Source organism: Athene cunicularia, assembly GCF_003259725.1.
Source record: "Athene cunicularia isolate RWA chromosome 4 unlocalized genomic scaffold, athCun1 chr4_part2, whole genome shotgun sequence".
NCBI classification, from domain to species: domain Eukaryota; kingdom Metazoa; phylum Chordata; class Aves; order Strigiformes; family Strigidae; genus Athene; species Athene cunicularia.
Genome location: NW_020799099.1, coordinates 1232664 through 1252510, shown reverse-complemented (window position 1 = coordinate 1252510; position 19847 = coordinate 1232664). Strand labels below are relative to the sequence as shown.

The following is a 19847-nucleotide window of genomic DNA, read 5'->3' as shown; positions in this document are numbered from 1 at the left end:
GGGCGGCTGCCGGGAGGCACGGCTCCCGCGCGCTGCTCGCCAACTTCGCCCTCGCTCGCCTCCTTTTCTTTCAGCCGTTCTTCAGCTTTATTCTAATAAAGTTTGTTAGGTTCACCCGTGGGTGAAGTCCGTGGGCTCTCGAGACCTGTCAGCCGCCCAGCAAGGACTGGCCGCGGGTGACCTGCGAGCGGCTGGTTGGTGTGGCGGCACGCAGGCGTTAAAAATAGATTGCTTCTCCTTGGGTAGCTGCTAGGTGGTATTAGAAATTATGATGCGTTCAGCAGTGCATTTTAGTTGACGTTTTAATGTTAAAGCAGGAAGATGCTTTTATGCTAGCCCCGGCTTTTCTTTCTAGAGAAGGATTTAGCTGTGATTTAGAATAATTTCCTTTTTAAGCAGGCGCTATCTTTTAAGTAAGTCAAAAGCTGCCCACACTTGCAAACCTAAAACCTTCATAAAAGTTATGCCAAAATATGCTTGTTATGATTCTATTTCTAGAGGTTTCTCACACTCAGTGGGATATTGTTGAAACAGCAAGGGTTGTACGTTTTAGTAGCAGGATTTTCCCTCTGGCTTCAGATACCACTCGCTCCCTGCTTTTGAGCTATGTTTAATACATATGTTTAAAATAAAATAATAATAATAAGCTCCCCTTTCCCCTCACAGCTGCAGATTTCCCTTCCAGCTTCTCCGGTTTCATTCCCAATTCACAGAATATAGTAAAAACAAAAAAAAAAAACTTCCAGCATTTCCTCAAATGTTTTCTCCATGTGCTTAGTAGTGCTGCTTCACGCTCCTGTTTTCAGCTGGAGCTGACCAAGCTGACAGCTTTTTCTAGATGGAAGAGATGAATTGCAGTGGGCGCAGGGTGGGTTGAATTAATTCGTGGAGCCCAATTTATCATTGCTCAAGGTTTTGGGCAATCAGTTTCACCAGCACAGTTTGGGAATAATTTGCTACCACTGCCCAGATTGTAAGGTAACCTTATGAGCTGACTTGCACAGGTGCATAAATGAGCGTGCGGATTGCTGAGAAGTGTTGGGCTGACATGTCCAAATTGTGCTTCTGCCTTTCCTTGTGAAACGCTGAATAGGTGTGCTGAAGTCAGAAGAAATACCCCTTGTGGAGAACACTCCTGGCCTTGGAACATGCTTTTTTGTTTCATGAGGGTTGGAGGATTTTTTACTCCAAATTTAAGGTCTGTGGCTTTTTTTGAACAGTGGACCGTGCTACGTAATACTGGAGTATTTAAGAGCTCTTCTTCTATCTTCCTGACTGTAAAATTTCACCATCAAAGCTTTCACAGGTAATAAAGAGGAATGGTAAAGTTTTAGGTGGATTTTAATAGTATAGCTGATTTCTGATGTAGTTTGTTTTTCTTTTGGTCTGGGCATAGAAGGAACCATTCTTGCTAAGTCAGGTGTCAGTGAAGACTGGGGTGGTGTCATAAACACACTATTTAAACAGTACAGTAGTAGAAGCCAAATGTCTTCATCTGCTATCCATTTCATTAAGACTATGTCACACTTCCATTTGTACAATAAGCGTTTTGAAGTGATTTCTTGTGTACTAGAGATAATTAGGTCTTAGTTTCATTGCAGTTACTGGGTTACTTTCGGGAAAAGACAGTTTTTCAGTTTGTCTTCAGGGTGTACATCTGTCATAATTCTGCTTTCTTCCCATTCTGTCTCTGCAGCTGTTCAGTGCAGTTTATTATAGTGACACCCGTTAACACGGTTACAGTTAATTGTCTGTCAGAGTTTGAATTATACACTCTTTTTACCCAAAGGTTTATACAGCCTTTAAAAATGCTTTAGTAAGAATTGTGCTGTGTAAAACCTTTGACCTGAGGATGTGGATTTTTTTCATGTATAATTATTTTTAAAAATCTGGTTCTGTTTAGCTATTTGCACAACAAAGACTGACACACTTTACATCTTTCTCTTTGATCATCTCGCTGCTTGGGGTCAAACTGAGTGAAAAAGTATATGGTGTTTTTAACTGCACAGGCAGTAGTAGCGTAAAGAGTTCTGTGTGTTGCACATGGGTGTACATGTGTGCACACTGCCATGCCAGTTTTAAGGGGTAATGTCAGGATTTCTGCTCTGAGAAAGCTAGGCAAAAAGGATTTGGATTTTTTTCACTCTTATCTGTTTAACTCCTGGGACTTCAGTGTGGGAGAAAAAAAAAAAAAATAAAAGGAAAGATCTTGGCATTGCTGTCTAGTGTGGTTTTGGGGTTTTGTTGGTTCTTCTAAATTAATCTCTTGCAGAGCTAGGAATAGAGGAGCATGAGAATGCATACCGGTAAAAACAATGAATTTGCTGTACTGTGTCATGTTGCTGATTCTAACCCATGGCCCTGCATCGGGCAGCAGGTACTGTGCAGCAGGCAGAAATGCCTGTATTCCTAACCGTGCCCAGTTTGTGAAGAGTTAGGTGTTTGTCGCTCACCTCCACAAGGATATGGAAGCCCAAATGTTTGGTGGTCTGACATTGATTATAGTGGATTATCGTTTAGTCATTTCATTTACATAGCATTTTACAAGTGTTTTGAAAAAGGCTTAGTATTCTCTCTGCAAAATACAGGAGCCAGAAGAAAGGTTTCAGGCGTTGTAATCTTGCCTTTAAAAGTGATCTGAGCAATTGTACCATGTAAGTCTGGAGTTACGTTTGTACGTTTGAAGTTTGTACCTGATCAACAAGTAAAACCCAGAGCTTAGCTTTCAGAGCTAGCATGACGAAACAGGATGGCAAAGCCACGGGTGATGTGTCTGTACAGCACAGTGCCTTCAGCCTCTGGAGCAGCACAGCAGAGCGTCCTGCAAGCTGTGCCAGCCTCAGCAGTGCTGCCCTGGTACGGCCTGCTCATCCAAGGGTGCTAAAAGTCATGGCCTCTGCACCACCTGTGCCGTTTGCTGTGGCGGTAGGAGGGCATTGAAGCACTTTTAGATGCTTTGTCTACCCTTGGAAATGGGGTGATGTTGCCAGCAGTCATGGCAGTTTCTGTAAAGCTGTTTGTTTGAAGGCTGGAATTTGCCTGAGTCCACCCGTCCACCCCCCCCCGTAAATGGGTAAATGTTTATCTACAGTAGAGTCCTCAGGAGAAATATCAGTAGGCTGTGTGTTGGTCTGTCTGATTTCTGAAAGGATGGTTTTGACGTGAAGAAACAATCATCTTTCAAGGAAATGAAACTGAAATGACACACAGAAGTTGCTGGATTATTAGGAGTTTACATGTGCTGCTGAAGACTCAGGGAATGTTTGGCTTGGTGATGCAGCAGCCTTTGTTACATTAGGGCTGAAGGACTCTGGTAGGTTTTCAAGTGTTGGGTTTACTCTGCAGGTGAATGGTTCATGGGCAAACACCCTTTTGGGGCTGGTGTAAGCATTTGGGAAAAACAGCTGTAGAAATGTTTGTGACAGAAGATAGAGGGTTCAAGGGCACTGCTTGGTTGGCTGCTGCCTTGCTTCAGAGAAGCACTGGTTTTGCAAAGGGGGTTGGGAAGCTGTTCTGTGGCACGTGTGGGTGCAGTGAATGTTTTGTGGAAGCTTCTGGACTAAACAGCAATTATGTGGTTGCATGCAGTTGTTGGGAATTGAGCTCAGTAACCTGGGTGGTCTCTTCCCGTTCTGCGAGTGGTGCAGGCTCAGTGCATAGTTTTTGCTTACTACTGGTATGAATCTTAAAGCTTGGCTTAAACGTTTCACCTTTTTTATGCTGACATGTGGAACTCTCTTTGCTTACGGGCGTAGTGATCCTAGCCAATTTGTGCCATTAAACTACCTGTGGTACTGTCAGTCTTGATGAACCTGCCTTTACTTCTGACCTGTTGGAACTGACAGATGTACTTCGGTTTCAGAATACGTTCTTCATGAGATGGGAGTTGGATCAGATGCATTGTGTATGCACCTGAGTGTCTTAAGTGTATGTCAAAATAAAGTCAAGTGAAAAATACCAATATTTCCATGACTCCGAAGATTGAGAATTACAAAGAAAAGTAACATTTCTGGCACTCAAATCTCAGATGAGGAAAGGAAAGAGAATGAGACAAGTAATTTTAATGAAAAGCTTGATAGTTTTTCCATTTTGCTTTTTTTCAGTATAAAAATACCTCCTTATTTTTAGGTAAGGATGTCCCATGAAGAATAAGTTACTATGGTTGGTTGTTTATTTTTCCTTGAAGATTACAAAAGCATTACTTGAATTCACAGTATTCTTTAAACATGCTGGGGAAATGTATGTCTGTGGTTGAACAGGGAAAGACAGCACCTTCCATCTGCACCTAACCATCACTATCTATAATCCATGTTTATTTTTAATGCAGTTCTTGTGTGACTTTGAGGTCACCATCACCTGATAGAAACTGATAGTCTTTGAGGCAGAGGCACTATGATACCCTTAAGAGCAGCAGCATTTCCATCTGTGTGGTTGTAATTCTTACTGGCTGTTCTAGTGTTATCTCTGGAATGTCTGTTCTGAACTGTGGAGATGAACATCTGGTGGGAACAGTTTAAAATTATTTTAGAAGCTGGAAAAAGGTGTTTATTACTTCTAATGACAAAAATTCTAGGGGATTAATCTTATGAGGTTTGAGACTTGCTCTAAGAAGCCCAGTGCTGCTTTTCTATTTGTAATTTAGCTCCCTGTAAACTCAGGTTAGGTTCAAAGATGGGAAAATAAGATGTCTGGATTATAACTCCTTTTTTCACGTGCCTCTATAAAGGAATCTCACAGAAGCTTCATCAAAAGTGGTATTTCTTTTAATGTTACTTTTGAGAGCACAGGCTTTTCAGTGTGGCCAACTTCAGAAACCTGACTAGAGTGGACAAGGAAATTAACTGCTTTATCTAATACTCTATGCTCCAGGAAAGTGGCTTCTGTTCTGGCTTCTCTTATTTCCTGAAGAACTGTGGAGAGTGCTTGAATTGGGAGGTGTGAATACCACTCTTTCCTTTAAACAACAGCAACAACAGAAATGTTTAGTTTGTTTATTAAAGACACATGGTAGGAGTAGAAGCTTCTGGGTCTTTCCTTACTTTGTGAATATGCAGAAAATACAGCTCAGAGACGATGAACTCAAAATACACTTATCTGAAAAGATGTGGAAGAGCAGAATTTTGAATTTTCTCGTTCACTGCAAGCTTATGAGTGTGTCTCAGTGTATATACGCTATGCTATTTTGCTTTGTGGTCCATAGTACTTTTCAGGCTATGTGGGAATGAACCAAGGAGTGAGAATTTTGATGGGGTATATACAAGCTACATTTCTGAGACAACTTATTTTTTCTTTATTTTCTTCCATATCCTTTTTACTTTGTTTATGGGAGATATTTCCATTCTAAGCAAGAATGTTCTACATTTCTATTGTCAGTATTTCTTTCAATTACAGGAAAAGTATGTGAACTGCTAGAAAAAGTACCTTACAGAATAGGTATTTATTTATCCCCCGGATGTGGCCTTGTAGCAGCTAATTGATTTTTCAATTCTGTCTTCGCCTGTTTTGCATCTGAACATTCGCGTTCTGTTGTTATAAGTGACCGTATCAGAACTTGGCTCTGGATCTACTACATTTATATCAGATCTGTATTCAGATGATTTTGATGGTGCAGGCTGGTCTGTGTATTTATTCATTGGCAGCGTTTCTGCCTGCCATACACACTAAGTTCTGGTCTGCTTTAAAGCAATTCTTTTGGAGAGCGTTCTTGTAGCACTGTAAGAGGTTGTCATTTATGATTCTTTATTCTCTGGCATCAGACATTATATGTGAACTTTTACTCTATGAAGTGGTGACAGAAGGTCTCAGTGAAGTGAGCCATTTGGTTTTTTTTACCTTTAGTGAGCAAAAATTTGCAGCTCAGAACTGTTAAGTGTTTTAAAAGACAGCCATATTAAATCCCACTCTGGAAAGCTGCTCTGGGAGGGAGGCATCCCCCCACCTCTGTTTGCATGTATAATATGAGAAAGGAGGCAGTCTTGCTATGCTTGGGCTCTTAGAACTGTATTAAGTTCACTGGCAGTAAAAAATAGTCACCAGTTCAGTTGCTTGTGATTTGCTACTGGTGATAAAACTAATTCTCTCAAAAAAAGAAATAAGCATTTTTTATGTGAATCACTGTTGGAAGAGAAGGTATTTTTTGGAAGTAGTGTCAGGCCTTGGTTAGGCTTTTCGGTTTCTTTATTTTGGGAATTAGTCATATAAAAGTTGAAAGCGTTATGAGTTTACTACAGTGAGATGTGTTCTCAGGGAACAAAGATGAAGTAGTTAACTGTGCACTGAAGGGTCAGTGAAAAGAGATTTGTTGAAAGGTTTCTAGGAAATCCCAACTCACATGGAGTTAGATATGCTGTACCTGCCTAGAAGCGAAAAAGCATTTTGGCATCTGATATCCAAATCTGCACCCCGGAGGTATGTACAAGGGCTTTGCTGCTAGCAGGACAGCCGGACCTTGTTGATATCACGATTGATATATGGTAAGCAAAGACTCAGGAGATTTGATGTGCATCTAGAGTCCTTGTCAGTTTAGCTTACAGTGGATATGCCTTTCTGCACTTGTCTTGTCATGTTTTTTCTGCTCTTCAACTTACACTTTTTAATAGCTTTTTGCATGTAAATGCTGACTAGCTATTTACAGTTTACTTAATTTTTCTGGATTTGGTTTCATTCCACAGAGAATACATGCAGAAATACCAACACCCTGTGAATAGCAGTTAAAAAGCTACGGAACTTTTTGCTTTTATGTTGCTGGTTCATGTTCGGTTGAACTCTGGCAGTTTCGAGGAGCTTCTGTGTCACCAATTGGTGGTCTGATTCCTGAAAAACAGTTAGTGTTAGGCATGGCACTTGAAATGTGCCCGCAGGAGGAAGTAACTCTCTTACCTTAGAGGGTAGTGCCTTCCAGGGCATAGATGATGCATGTTATTTAATCTGGGAAAACTTGGCTTGCTACTGCTGATGTTTCTTTTTTTAATATGTAAGTGGATGAGTTTAATCTTTGATTTTGTAAATCTGGCACTTCAAACAGGAATAAAATGGTTCCAAAAACATATTAGCCAAAGTAAATATTTACAAGCAGTAAAAATGTTACTGTATTGCAAATCTAGTGTCAGAATGGGCAGGGAAAGTTAAAAGCACACTGACTGCAGATATTTAGTTTTTTTAAGACCTCTCAGAACAAAATAGGCTTTTGTTTTGGGATGGAAGTGTTGGTGGGTTTGTCACTGATACTTTCCAATTTTGTTCACCTGCTGGTATGATGATTGCCTAATTAAGCATCCTTGAGATATTCACTGCTCATCTTTCAGATGCTGTTTAAAGTTGTTTATTTTCCTTTGTGTGCTGTAAATCTTCAAATGCCATCAGAAACACAACTTGATGACTCTCTATTATTATTATCTTGGGTTAAGTGCTGTCTCATTGCTTTGCAGGCTGCCTGCTGTTTCCCGTGGAGATCATGAAACGACGTCGGCTTCCTAGCAGCAGTGAGGATTCTGACGACAATGGCAGTAAGTGCTCCTTTCTTGTAGAGTGCAGTAGGTTATGAGTTTGAAAACACGTTTTAATGCGGTGTTTTATGTGACAGAGGCATTTTGCATATTGGTTGGACTAGTAGAAATGTGCATTATAAGGATCGAGTTTTGAACTCGGTCGTTCTGAGCACAGGTGGACAGTAGATTCGGGATTTCCCCCCCCTCCCTGTATTGGCTATACAGTGTTAGTTAATAAGATCAAACAAGAGAAAAAGTCGATTGTGTTCTTTAAAAATCTTTGCAAGCAGCATAATTTACCAGTACAAGGACAGGACTTGCATGGAGACATCTGCTAACATTGTCTGCAGCTTAGTACTTAATAGAAGTTTACGATAGGATTTTAAATTTGCCACAGTGTTCTCATACTCTTACGCAATGAAAAGGTATATTGCTTCAAACTTAAGAAGAAAATATTGATGGTGCATAAAAGTTATTCCTTACTTCATTTGAAGGTTATCTTGTTTGAGGAGTAGCTTTCAAGAATTTGAATTCAGGATATCAGTAATTTGGGTACAGAATGTATTTATTTTTTGTAACTGTGTCTGTACTGACATATCTAACACTAAGGTCTTTGTGGTGTATATCTCTCTTGTGTTTGGATTCCAGGGATTGATAACCTTTCATTTAAGGAAAAAAAAAAAAAAGGGGGGGGGGGAGGGCATAAAAAGGCAGTTTAGAAAATGTGCCAAGGTGTTTTCTTTGCGCAAACAAGCAAGTTGATGGTACTTGACAATATTGCAGTTTAGTCAGTTGTCAGAGAGATTTTCTGGGTTTTAATTTGATCTGTCTGGGTGCACATTTTCAAATCTGAAGTCTTTTGTGAGACTCCAGTCTGAAATGCAACAGAAAATAACCAGGGAGGTTTTCCAGGTGCTTTTCAAAGCTTTACTCTGAGAATGTAGCTCTGTGCTGCACTGTGGCCCTACATAGGTGACTTCTTCATCTGCTTTCATGTCTGTGCTGCATGGGAGTCTGCTCAGGTATGGCCAAATCTGCACCTTAAAACAACCCTAGGCAAACTGCTGCTGAAATGAAGGAGGGGTAAAAGGACTGGAGGAGGTGAGAACTAGTGAGCTGATAAGGAGTGAGTCCAAATAAGGATCAAGTAAAATGCATTAAAGAGGTGTGGGATTTGGCTTGTTTTTGGCAGAACTTGCAGTTGGGGGATTTTGGAAGAAAAAAAAAAAAATCCCGAATCAGACCTGTTTCTTATCGGTTAGAAGTTTACTTGGGGTTATAGAAATTGAAGTCTGTGTATTTCCTCAAAGGTGACGTGTACTTCCCCAAAACAAAGATGTGTTTTTACTTGTGAGATAGACAAGTAGCAGCAAATGTGATGTCTTTCGTTAGAATTTTGTTTTACCCTTTTTTCATTCCCTAGCAGCTTTATATAATAGGGTTTCATTTTGATGTGTTTATTTTCACTTACCTGTTTTGTTGTTTTGTTTTCTTTTTTTTTTTTTTTTTTTTACCCTTTGATCCCTTCATGTGCCTTGTGGTACAGGCTTTACCAAATAAAATATGAAGCAGATAATATTGGAATTGAAGTTCTGAAATAGATACAGTTGACTGATCTGTTGCTGATTGTAATGCTTGTTTGTAATGTCATTTGGTATATAACTATAATAGAGATGTTGACTTAATGAGTTACGTTTTCCAAAACACTGTATTTTCATCTGTTCCATAGATCAAGATCTAAGAAAATGAGTTAGGAAAAGACAAACAAACCCTTGCCCTTCTATGATCTCTCGATTTTAAAGCCTCATTAATATGAATAGCTATTTGTTGAATACATTACATGGAAAAAGGCAGTGAAATTTTGAAATTATTTTCAGGTATTATTTGAATAATACACCATTTTCCTTTCATTACACTTTTTTTTTTTTCCTTGGCCTGATTATGTTTTTTTTCCCTTGTGAAGTTACGGAGCGAATTCAAATACAGGTTCCTACATACTCATTCTATTATTATACATGTGTTCAAAAAAATCAAGGGTTAAGAGTCAGAAGCTGAGATAACATTTAATGTAGGGTCAGCATCTCCAAGGTTTTTTATCATTCACACTTCCCTGAGAACAATGTCTGACACTTGGGCCCTTTCTTTTCAGTTTTCCTATTACAGGGGATACCAGTAGTTCCTTGCAACTATGTTTGAATGTCAGGGGTCTCCCCTTTCAGGTTTCACCTTCATTTAATCTTTTCTTGTCTTTAGTAGAATTACCGATTACTCTTAATATGTTATTTTTGGTATTATTACTTTGTCAGTAGTATCTCTGATTCACTGTACTGATACATATTAAAAGGTTAAAAAAACGCATTGCCTAAAAAAAAAAAAGGTAAAATTTCTGTGAACTTCTGAGCTATGTCTTGAAGGCTTTGTTTTTCACTAGTTATTTTTCCTTCTTAGAGTTTCCAGAGGCAGAAAACAATTAAATAGACTACTCTGAGCACTTCAAACAGCTGTTTTCTAATTGAGAAGTTGAAATTTTAATCAGTACTTCATTAGAATCCTGTTGCCAAAGATCTTCTCCCCTTCAGTCAGTGGCTCCTCTTGACCCCAAGTGCCCTTCTTGCATTCTCATCATACTGAGCTGCATAGTCATTCAGCTTAGAGCTCAACACTGCCTTCCCTCATCTCACAAGGTGAGGACTGGGCCTCCAACTCTTGGGTTCCTTCAGTTCTGCAGTTGAGTTTTGCTACTGTGCCTTAGTAGGCAGTGTGGTCAGACAGCTCAGATTCATCATGAGCATCATGGGATCAGTGTTGTTGGTGTAACCTGCATGATGATGCTTGTCTGGGGTAGACTCTAGTGTGTAGGCTAATGCCCACCTGGAAGATACTTTGGTGTGAAGAAATACAGATTTTGTTTTACTGAACTCAGGAACCTGAATATTTATAAAATAATAATAGCGATGCTACCAATAATGGAATTTATCTAAACAAATTAATGAACATACAGAGATTGTTTTCCATGAGATCACTGAGCCGAATCAGTTTCCTTGGTAGTCATAAGGTGATAGAAAAACAAACCTCGCACCCCAAGCACTGCAAATATATTATACTGAAGATACAAGCATATCTGTAGCTCTTCAGAGGGAGAAGGTGCTCTTTTGTGAGATAAAAAAAGGGAGAATTGTTTTCATTTAGGAGTGAAATACAGAACAGAAGAACGCTTAAAAACATAGCTGCAGTCCTAGAGTACATACATGTATTTACTGACTCATGTAAGATATTTTAGTGTGGGTGGTTTTATATTATTTGCAGTATTTTAAAGCCTTGAAGCTTAAGGACAGAACCTTTGCTTTTCTTATCACTTTTTTTTTTTCTCTCTGACTTGAGTCTTTCCCAAGAGCTAAGTGCAGACTTCAAGCCCCAAAAAGTGTTTATGTCCTTCAGCCTAACTACTGAAAATTGTTGAGCTGTGTCCCCTTAAAATCAGAGTTCTAAATCCTCATTTAGACATGAAGCCAAAATAGCATATTTGAAGCACTAAGCAAGAGGTGTCAGTGGAAGTTGTGCACAGCAGTTCTGCAGTTAGTCCCTGTATATCCGAGTGTGTTCGCAGAGATTTCATTTTCTGAAATTATAGGTCACTTTTGAACATTTTATCCATGAAATATAATTGAATGAAAAATGGCTGCAGGCATAGTTCTGGATTTTGAACTTTTGTCTAAATACAGAGGAATGGTATTGGGAGAGGCTCGGGGAAGGGTTTAAGATTATTGGCACCTCAAAGTAATCCTTTTTTTGTCATCTGGCAGCTTGTTAAGTTTCTGTCCCTTTCCAGATAATGTATTCCAGCAACTATAACAGATGTTAATATTAGCCAGGCCCATCATAAAAGCCGTGTGATGTACATGCCATCTTCTTCAAAACCTATATTAAGTAAATTAGTAATGTTTACCTCAAACTCAATTATGTCCTTGTTTTCTGCATGGCTGGCTAGGGCTTTGATAGTTTTTAAAGCAATTTTGGTACATTGTATTTCAGCTTGCTCCTCCATTGCAAAACTCCTTCTCTCCATGATTTCAGGTCTTACTCTAATTAAATGTTAGATACTGAAGGTGTTTTATCTTTCTTGCCCAGTGTTTGACGTGACTTTTTAGCCTCATTGGCCTGTAAATTTGCAAAGGTGGTTTGTGCTGAATATTCCATGTGCTTTGTTTCCTGGTGAGATAAAGTTGTGCAGTGGAGTAGTTTCCATTTATAGCTTCAGGGCATTCCTTTTGCACAAATTGCTTGGACACGTGAACAGATTGTGTTTGAGGCAAGATCTGAGGCTCAGACAGTTGTATTGTAGGGAGCTTGGGTGAGATCCAGGCCCTCCTTGATGTCAGAGAGAGTTTGGTCGCTGTTTGCCATGAGCGAGGAATTCAGAGCATGATTTCCTTCACACTTTACTTGCTCCCACGATGCCTCTTCGTTTATTCTTGGAGGGGTTATCAATTCATCATACTCCTACATACAGAGTGTCTGAGAGAAGAACTGAAGACACTGGCAGCTGAAAAATACTTCTAAGATTCACAAGGTTTCACACCAGTTCCGAGAAATGAAAGGTTTAATACTTACGGATTACAGAATACAGTTTTGTAATTTAGATGGACCCTTATTCTATCATTGCTAAACAAATGTTATTTTAAAGTTAAACATATTTTGCCAATATCCGTTGCTCTGACTGAATGATGGGGATCTTAGATTTAGAAAGGGCTTTTCATCCCAGTGGATTCCCGTTGTGTTTGAGATAGATCCCAGAGTGCCTTCACAAAGGTTGCTGAGTACATAACCTTAGGTGTGTATGTCATTTACCACAGAACTGTAGCCGCTGCTGGCCTGAAATGCGGCAATTACTTAGCAGCGCGTGTAATACTGTGCAGCATTTTGTGAAAAGGAAATGATGAACATTTTTCGGTCTTCAGTTGAACTGGTTGTCAGGTGATGATGATTAAACGACAGAATGTAATGTAGTTACAGTGCTAGAATTTGGGCAAAGCGGCACGTTTAGCAGTCACTGTTAATGCTTTTCAAAGAGGGTTTTGGCATTTGGAGTGGTGACGGGTGGTCATAACTAGCATCTTACCTGAAGGTTAAGCTCACTGGGGCAGGGTGACTTTTGGTGAAGTTGCACTTCGGAAGAGTGTTTTGAAAGACTTCTCTGGGCTCATAGGGTATTGCATCTGAAGAAGGGACATCACATTATCATTGCCATCATTTTTGGAGAAGCGTATTTTTCTTTACACGACTGCTAATACTGTGTGCTCCCAATTCCACTGGAGTTTTAAGGCCTGACAGCATCATGTTCTAAACCTATGAATGCTAGCTTGGGAGCTGCTCAGATTGACTTTGATAACCTGTATTAAACTTCTGTTAAAACTTTGTATTATGTTCTGGTAAGACACTGCTGCAGCAGGAAGCCTTGGGCTAGGGAGCTAGAGTAGCATTTGGGTCTTGTGATACAAGTAAGATGGGGCCTAAGAATTCCTCACTGTTAGAAGAGTGACATGTGCCTGTGCATGGTTATGTGTGTGTTCTTGGAGATTACAAAACTCAAATGTCTGCTACTGAGAAAAGGGATGATAGGAGGGAACTTGTATTGAACTGCTGTGGCAGGGAGCTGCAAAGACTGTTCATTATGTGTGTCAGATACTGAGCAATTGTGCAGTGTTGTTGTAAAGCACTGCAGAGATCATATGGATCCATGCATTGTTCGGCAGCTGCAATTGGGTAGTTGTCAAATGACACTACATTTTGAGTAGGATCGGTGTTGACAAGAGATAAAAGGCTGTTGCTTTTTCTGTTTTGATCTTGAATGAAACGATTGTGTAATAATACGCTATTATATAAAGATGGGGAAAGATAGATGGGCAAATCCTGCAGCAAGAGAAACATGAGAAGGAGAATTTGGTTATGTGAAACGATGTTGTAGGTTGTGTTTGCACGCATGCTGCTTTCTCTGTGATAAGTCCTGAAGACTTCTGCGCAGACAGCCCTTTCTGTACTTAACATAATGGAAAGCTGCCCTTAGAATAGTCTGCTTCTGTTTGCTTTGTGCTGGAATTTGGGTCTAGACATGGAGTTCTAAGCGACATGAAGCCTTACTGTAAAGAAGTTGTGGGCCAGGCACTAAACGGGGAGACTGAGCATCTATGTTTTCTCTTCAGGCTGCATATCTCTCTGACAGAGTGTTGGCAGCAGCACCTAGCTGGTCTCAGAGTGAGCTGAGGAACAGTATAGGCATCTGGAAATGGCAGTGTTAAGCAGAAGTGACAGCCAGACATACATCCATGTCGGGGATGTTTTGCTCTGTTGTGCTGCCTGGTGTAATGGTGTCGCAGGAGTGTATTTACAGTGGGAGAAGTGCTTTCAGACACCCAGTCGTCTGAGGCTTTGAAGTGTTCAGAGGCTGCAGCAGCAGGTAGTTCTCCAGGGACACAGCTGGGTGCCTTGCAGGTGGCTTTACAGCAGCCTTGTGCACGATACATAATAGCTGAGCCTTTTCTGCTCGTGCTGAGTAGTGTATTAGTTGTGGGGTAGAATTCCCCAAGGGCTTGAATTACTTTACTGGTCCCAAGGAATTGTCTGTTCTGATGGGCTTTTTTGGAATCAAAACGTGTTCTTGACAGATCATTTAATAACTTGATACAGTTAAAATTTACTATGTTTTTCCTTCTGGGAAGTGTGTGTTCTTCACAAATAGGAAAAAAGAATTCACACTCTTTGATTGCTTTCCTTTATTATCAGGAGGTGTATGTGTTTTATACACCCCATAGTGGTATTATAAAAACACTGTATTTACAGTACAAGGTGTATGTAATAGCCTAGGGGAACAGAAAGTTTTCCTACCTGGATCTTAGAAATCACCTTTCCAGCGCCAGTAGTGTGCTAGAGCTTTGCCTCTTGCTGCGAATTACACCTCATTAGTGGTTTGGGATTTCTTTTTGCTTTTTATCTCTTAAGTGCATAAATGCAAAGGGAAAACTGAGGCATGTAGTAGGAGTATGATCCTTCTCCCATTTTTCTCATAAGGAAAACCTTTTAAAACATAGGAACACCTAGGCCATCTGAAAGGATCCTAACTATTAAAGAATCAGAATGCTCTCGGTGTATGTCCTGGAGCGATGATGCTAGATAGGCTACTATGTTCATCCTTAACTTGTAACAGGATGGGCATTTAAGACACCTTTTATCTTTGATGTCTAATGATGATAGTGATGCATGTTTTGGATGCATTTATTTAGCTTTGTGCTTTGGAGTTGTGTATTTTTCATATTCACTATTATTTACATGGCTTTTGGGCTCTCTTAACATCTCATTAATTTTCCATCTGCTGTAGAACTCATTTTTCCCATGAGGTATATAATGTTATCTTACAAAAGTTTTACATTTTCCAAATCCCAGTCATTCAGACTTCCCATATGGGTTTTTTTGTTACTTAACCAAAACTGGGTTTAACTCTTGTCTTGATCTTTAATTGTTTCTAGTCTTGATGATCCTAATCCAGTTTGAGACTAAGGTTAGTATTCAGAAAATGGTTGATGAATACAGTCATTTTGGTTACTTAATGCAAGAGGATAATTTTGGTGAAAGGTGTCTGCAACCTTTTTAAAACAACTCAATTAGGCTCATGTGCTTTTATAATACAGAAGAGCTGTTTTGAATCCTGTGTTTGTTTTGACCACAGTAGATTGTTCTTTCCGTATAATCCAGGAGTGGTTCTTACTTCATGTATTTACACATAAAAATCAGATCATTAATCACGGAATTAACTGTAACTGCCTGTGAAGTTTTTCTTACAGTGAGGTCCCTCTTCAGGGTAAGGTATGAAAATATGGAAAGGATGCTTAAAAGACAAACAACATCTTTCATTTTCCTCCTGCACTGTTATTGGTATACTCAGGGTGGGTGGATTGCTTGTTAATGAAAGCAGCTTTGGGTAGTTCAGTGACCTGGGTTTGGCACTGTTGAAGGCAGTGATATTTTGCCTTTATTGGAAGCATTGTTGAAAGTCTTATTTGAGATTTCAAAAGTAATTAAATTTAATACTGTTATGGGCTGGATATTTTACTATCATTTGGCTGGCTCCTTCAATTTCTTGCACTTTTATGTCTTAAGTGGTGGTGGTTGTTTGAATCTGTGAATGCATGCCTGATAGTTGGGTTTTGTTTATTCAGTAAGTAAATGTTTTCCTTATTGAAGTGAAGCCCTTGCCAAAGGTCATCTGTTAGCTACAGTTACAGATCTTAGTGGGTAGTAAAATCTCAGTCCCATGAGAAATTCTTCCACCTTTTTCTCCTAGTATTATATTCAGTCAGTTTACACTGCTCAGAAAAATACAACAGTCTCTTCAGTAACTTACTAAAAACATGGTGTGTTTTCACTGTGTAGTCACCAATTTTATGTGCAAGGAAACAGCTATTACAGAACTATGTAAGAAACTATTTCTCCCATTATTCATTGTAGGAAGTTAGTTGGCATGGAAAAAGTACTCATTATAATATATCCTGAGGAAGGCTGGCTGTGTTTGAGTTGTCCCTTATGCATGGAAATTTTATGTAGTGTGCTTTCATATAGGACTTCAAGAAGGTAATTTAAAATGAAGATTCTGTAGTTTTGGTGCTAAGAATTGACCTTTCATGTTGCATGGAATAGTTAATTAATCCAGTGGTCTAACCTTGTGTACAGAGACTGTGTCTGAAATAGAAGTACATATTTAAGACACCATTTTGATGTGTATCATCTGCAGATGACAGTAAAGAAATGGAGATGGAAGATAAAGGTAGGGATTATTTTACTCCTCACCTTTGTAGCTTCTCTGTGGCATGAGAGAGACCTAGAAATCCATCTTGTAATACCCATGTTAAAAAAAGTAAGCAAGCATATGGACTGCTTTTGCCTTCAGTTTATGATAAGCTGTCATCAGAGTTGAATTAAAGCATATGGATAAAGATCCAGAAGTACATCATACTACAACATGCTACTGCTCTAATTTTGCCAGATGCATGCAGTACTTGGGAACAACTGTATTAAAGCCTCCAGACTCACCAGCTCTTCTCCCATGGAAATTTCAGAATCAAACACCACTTTGCCAGTACAGCTTGTTCTTAATTCCTCATCTTGTATGCAGGCTCCTTCCCCCAGGTCCAACAGTATATGGAACACTCAGATCCACAGATGAATTAGAAATTTAAAAGTGTCTGGCTTGCTGGTGCTGTGGTCTAACTAGCTGAATACCTCAGTGGCAGCTAGTTGGTCAGATATTAATGTCTTCCTGATGGAAAATATCAGAATGCATAAGAACTGAATACTAATCTGTGTGGGTATGTATGTGGTCTGTGTCTTCTGGTGAGGCTGTTGATTTAAAGAACTCACATCTGTCTGAATGTTAAAATGTTGATTTTTATTATACTGTTAAAATTATTATACTGCAGGAAAAATCTGTTTGTCATGAATTTTAGATGTATATCTGACACTTTTTGAGCGATAACACTTAGTCCCCTCTGTTTTGTTTAGGTTGAATTTGGGTACAGGCAGATAGGATCCTCAGAAAAAGTTTATACTGCTTGTGCTTTTTTCTTTAGTTTTCAAGAGAACATTTAAATGGAATGTTACTTAAATGACCTTGGGAGTCTGGCTTTCCACACAGATTAGTAAATGGCAGTTGGTCATTAGAGGACAGTTGGTCATTTTTTTCCTTTTTTTCTTTTTCCCTTCATGGAAATAGAAAATTGTAAAAGAAAGGGGCTTAGGAAAAGTGCCCCCCCCCCTTTTAAACCTTTACTTTTAAACCTTTTAAAAAAAACCTTTAAAATCACCAGCTTTTGTATGAAAACACTAATATTTGCTTGACATTATCTTTTCTGTATTACCTCAAAAGGTAAGATTTTTAGCTCTTTGCTGGGTACCTTCCTTTCATTTTGACCATTAAGCAAGTTCTGTGTAACGTCTGTTGTTCATTGCTGTTAGTTATAATGGTTTTTATTGGGGTAGATTCCTTAATGTATTACTAACTAAAAAGAGGAGACAAAAGCATAACTACGTAATGTAATTAATTCTTCCAATGACTTGTTGCTCAGTTGTATTTTTCCAGTGAAAATCTTGGACAGTCCCTTCACTTTCAAAGTTATTTTCGTTTTCAACAGAGAACTTATCCTATCCTATGCAATCTGGTTTTGAACAGTGCTTTCTGATCCCCAAGAGGTTTCTCCTGGATGAATCTCAGAATCACAGAATCATCTAGGTTGGAAAAGACCTTGAAGATCATCCAGTCCAACCATTAACCTAACACTGGCAGTTCCCAACTACACCAGATCCCTAAGTGCTAAGGATGATGTGAGGTGATGTTGCTCTTCCAGACTGTGTAGCCTTACAGTTACTCTTAGCATCTATGTGCACAGGCAGTGAAGAAATGAGCGGTGTGGGAAGGCTTTTGCGTCGGTTCTGTTTGTCTACAGTTAATGCTCAGAGTTGCAGAGTTGTGTTCATTCTTCAGAGCTCAACATGTAGGTCCTGGCTTCCCTAACGTACAGACCTTTTTACAAGTCCTTCATCTCTCTGACCCATAAGGATTGATTAGATTTTTTTTTCATTACTGCTTTGTAGTTGGCAGTGGAAAATACCCGTCGTACCTTTAAATCTCACCGAATTAAAGTTAGTTGATTTGCACAGGTATAACATACTCTGGTATCAAAGCACTCCCTTGTCATTGGAGTGTAGGTTCTTTCTCTTTTTCCTTTTCTTCTGTTACAATATTTCTGAAAGCTGACACAGACGCTGTCAAAAGGATTCAAGGCAAAAAGGTATAATTTGTTTGGATGTAATGAATAATTATACAGACAAAAGTGGTACAACCACACTGAGAGATTTGCTCAGGAGAAGAGATGTCAGCTTGTTTTGTGGACTCTACTGTGTGTGCGTGGCAGTGTGCTTCATTTTGAGAAGGCTGGCTCTGATAAAAATTGGGTAACCAAGAGAGATATTTAGGACATCAATACGTTAGCTTCAAAGAGTACATCTCAGGCTATCAGCACACCTCCTGGTCAGTTATTAATCTGCAGAAACAGGTTTATTGATGCTCAGGGGAAGCATGTTATGAGGTAGCTTTCTTCAGATGCTGGGTGGAAGGCTGAAGTGCAGTGCAGCCAGTACGTGCATGTATCAGTAGAAAATGGTAAACAAAAGAAAACCAAAAGAGTGATTCCAGAAGTTTATGACTGAGTAACTTTTATTTTCTGGTTCATTTTGAAAGACTCTTGGAGTTTTGTCATGGAAGCCTGACTCTGGTCTGGCTTGCGTTGCTCATATAGTCTCACTGAAGTCAACTGTGGAGAGAGCAAAGGCTTTTATTGATAGATGGCAGCAGTGTTGGCAAATGATCATTTCTGTGTCCTAGGTCTGTCCACCTGGTCCCAGCATTCCAGATCTCGACATCGGAGGACTTCCTGCTCCAGACATGAAGATCGAAAACCTTCTGAGGTATTTCTGGAATTTGACTTGCATTTTGTTACATCTGTCAAGTACAAAGCTGTATATGTGTTCTGATAATGGAACCATTTCTTCTGGTTTACATTTTATTTTCGCTACATTTTATCTGTCACGTGCCCCCCCCATTTTTTTTTTTTCCCCCAGGAGATTAGGGAGTTCAGCTGTTGGCACAGCCACTGCCAGCACCAGTTCCTATCCGTGAGTTTGTTATACTCTGACACCCGTTCAACATAGCTGCAGAGTCTTTCCTCTAACATTTTAGGCATTGGGGTTTATTTCTAGCTTGATCTGTGAAAATTTACATTAGGTGCATTTATTTCATAGTTGGTATTGGGTCTTGGTATGTGATCTTTGTTAAAGTGCTTGTCAAAGTAGAAATCTGCTTCCTGACAGTTCTGTCTTGCATAGTGCTTTGAGGAAATCCTGTCAAAGGAGATACAAATCTTTGAACTTTCCAGGATGGATCAACTGTTAGTAACACATAAATGCAATCTAGTTCTTTGGAAATACGTGTGCTGAATCTCCCTATCTTCAGGCAAATACTAGGCTGCAGACTTTGTAGAGGCTGCAAAGCAAGCATTAGCTTTGGGAGATGGAATTTCTTCATTTAACGTATTTGCCCAGTAAATATATTTCTGATGCACTAGTGAGTGATTTGATGTTGAGAAAAAACATGCTTTATTAATGACGGTATACAGAAGTACCAGAGAAGAGTTTTCACAAGAAGAATCCCATGCATTGTTCAGTGTGAACTACACCTAGTATGGATGGTTTCCAGTCTTCTTTTTTGATTGTTGGCTGTTAAAGACCTTTTTTTTTTTTTTTTTTGTTTTTTTTTTT

General features: G+C 39.3%; 1 protein-coding gene across 8 annotated transcripts in view; it reads left to right on the top strand.

Moving 5' to 3' along the window:
• Nucleotides 1-19847, top strand: part of JADE1 (jade family PHD finger 1) — a 162789-nt gene that overhangs the window by 121757 nt on the left and 21185 nt on the right. For 3 of the 8 annotated variants that reach the window (XM_026847646.1, XM_026847645.1, XM_026847644.1), the window contains 2 exons: nt 7428-7505; nt 18916-18998. In XM_026847646.1, coding sequence (XP_026703447.1) covers nt 7428-7505; nt 18916-18998 — 161 coding nt within the window. Of the gene's footprint in view, nt 1-1180; nt 1199-5411; nt 5434-5498; nt 6474-7427; nt 7506-18915; nt 18999-19847 lie in introns of those variants that run through there. The other 5 variants (XM_026847650.1, XM_026847651.1, XM_026847649.1 and 2 more) reach the window with 5 other exon arrangements.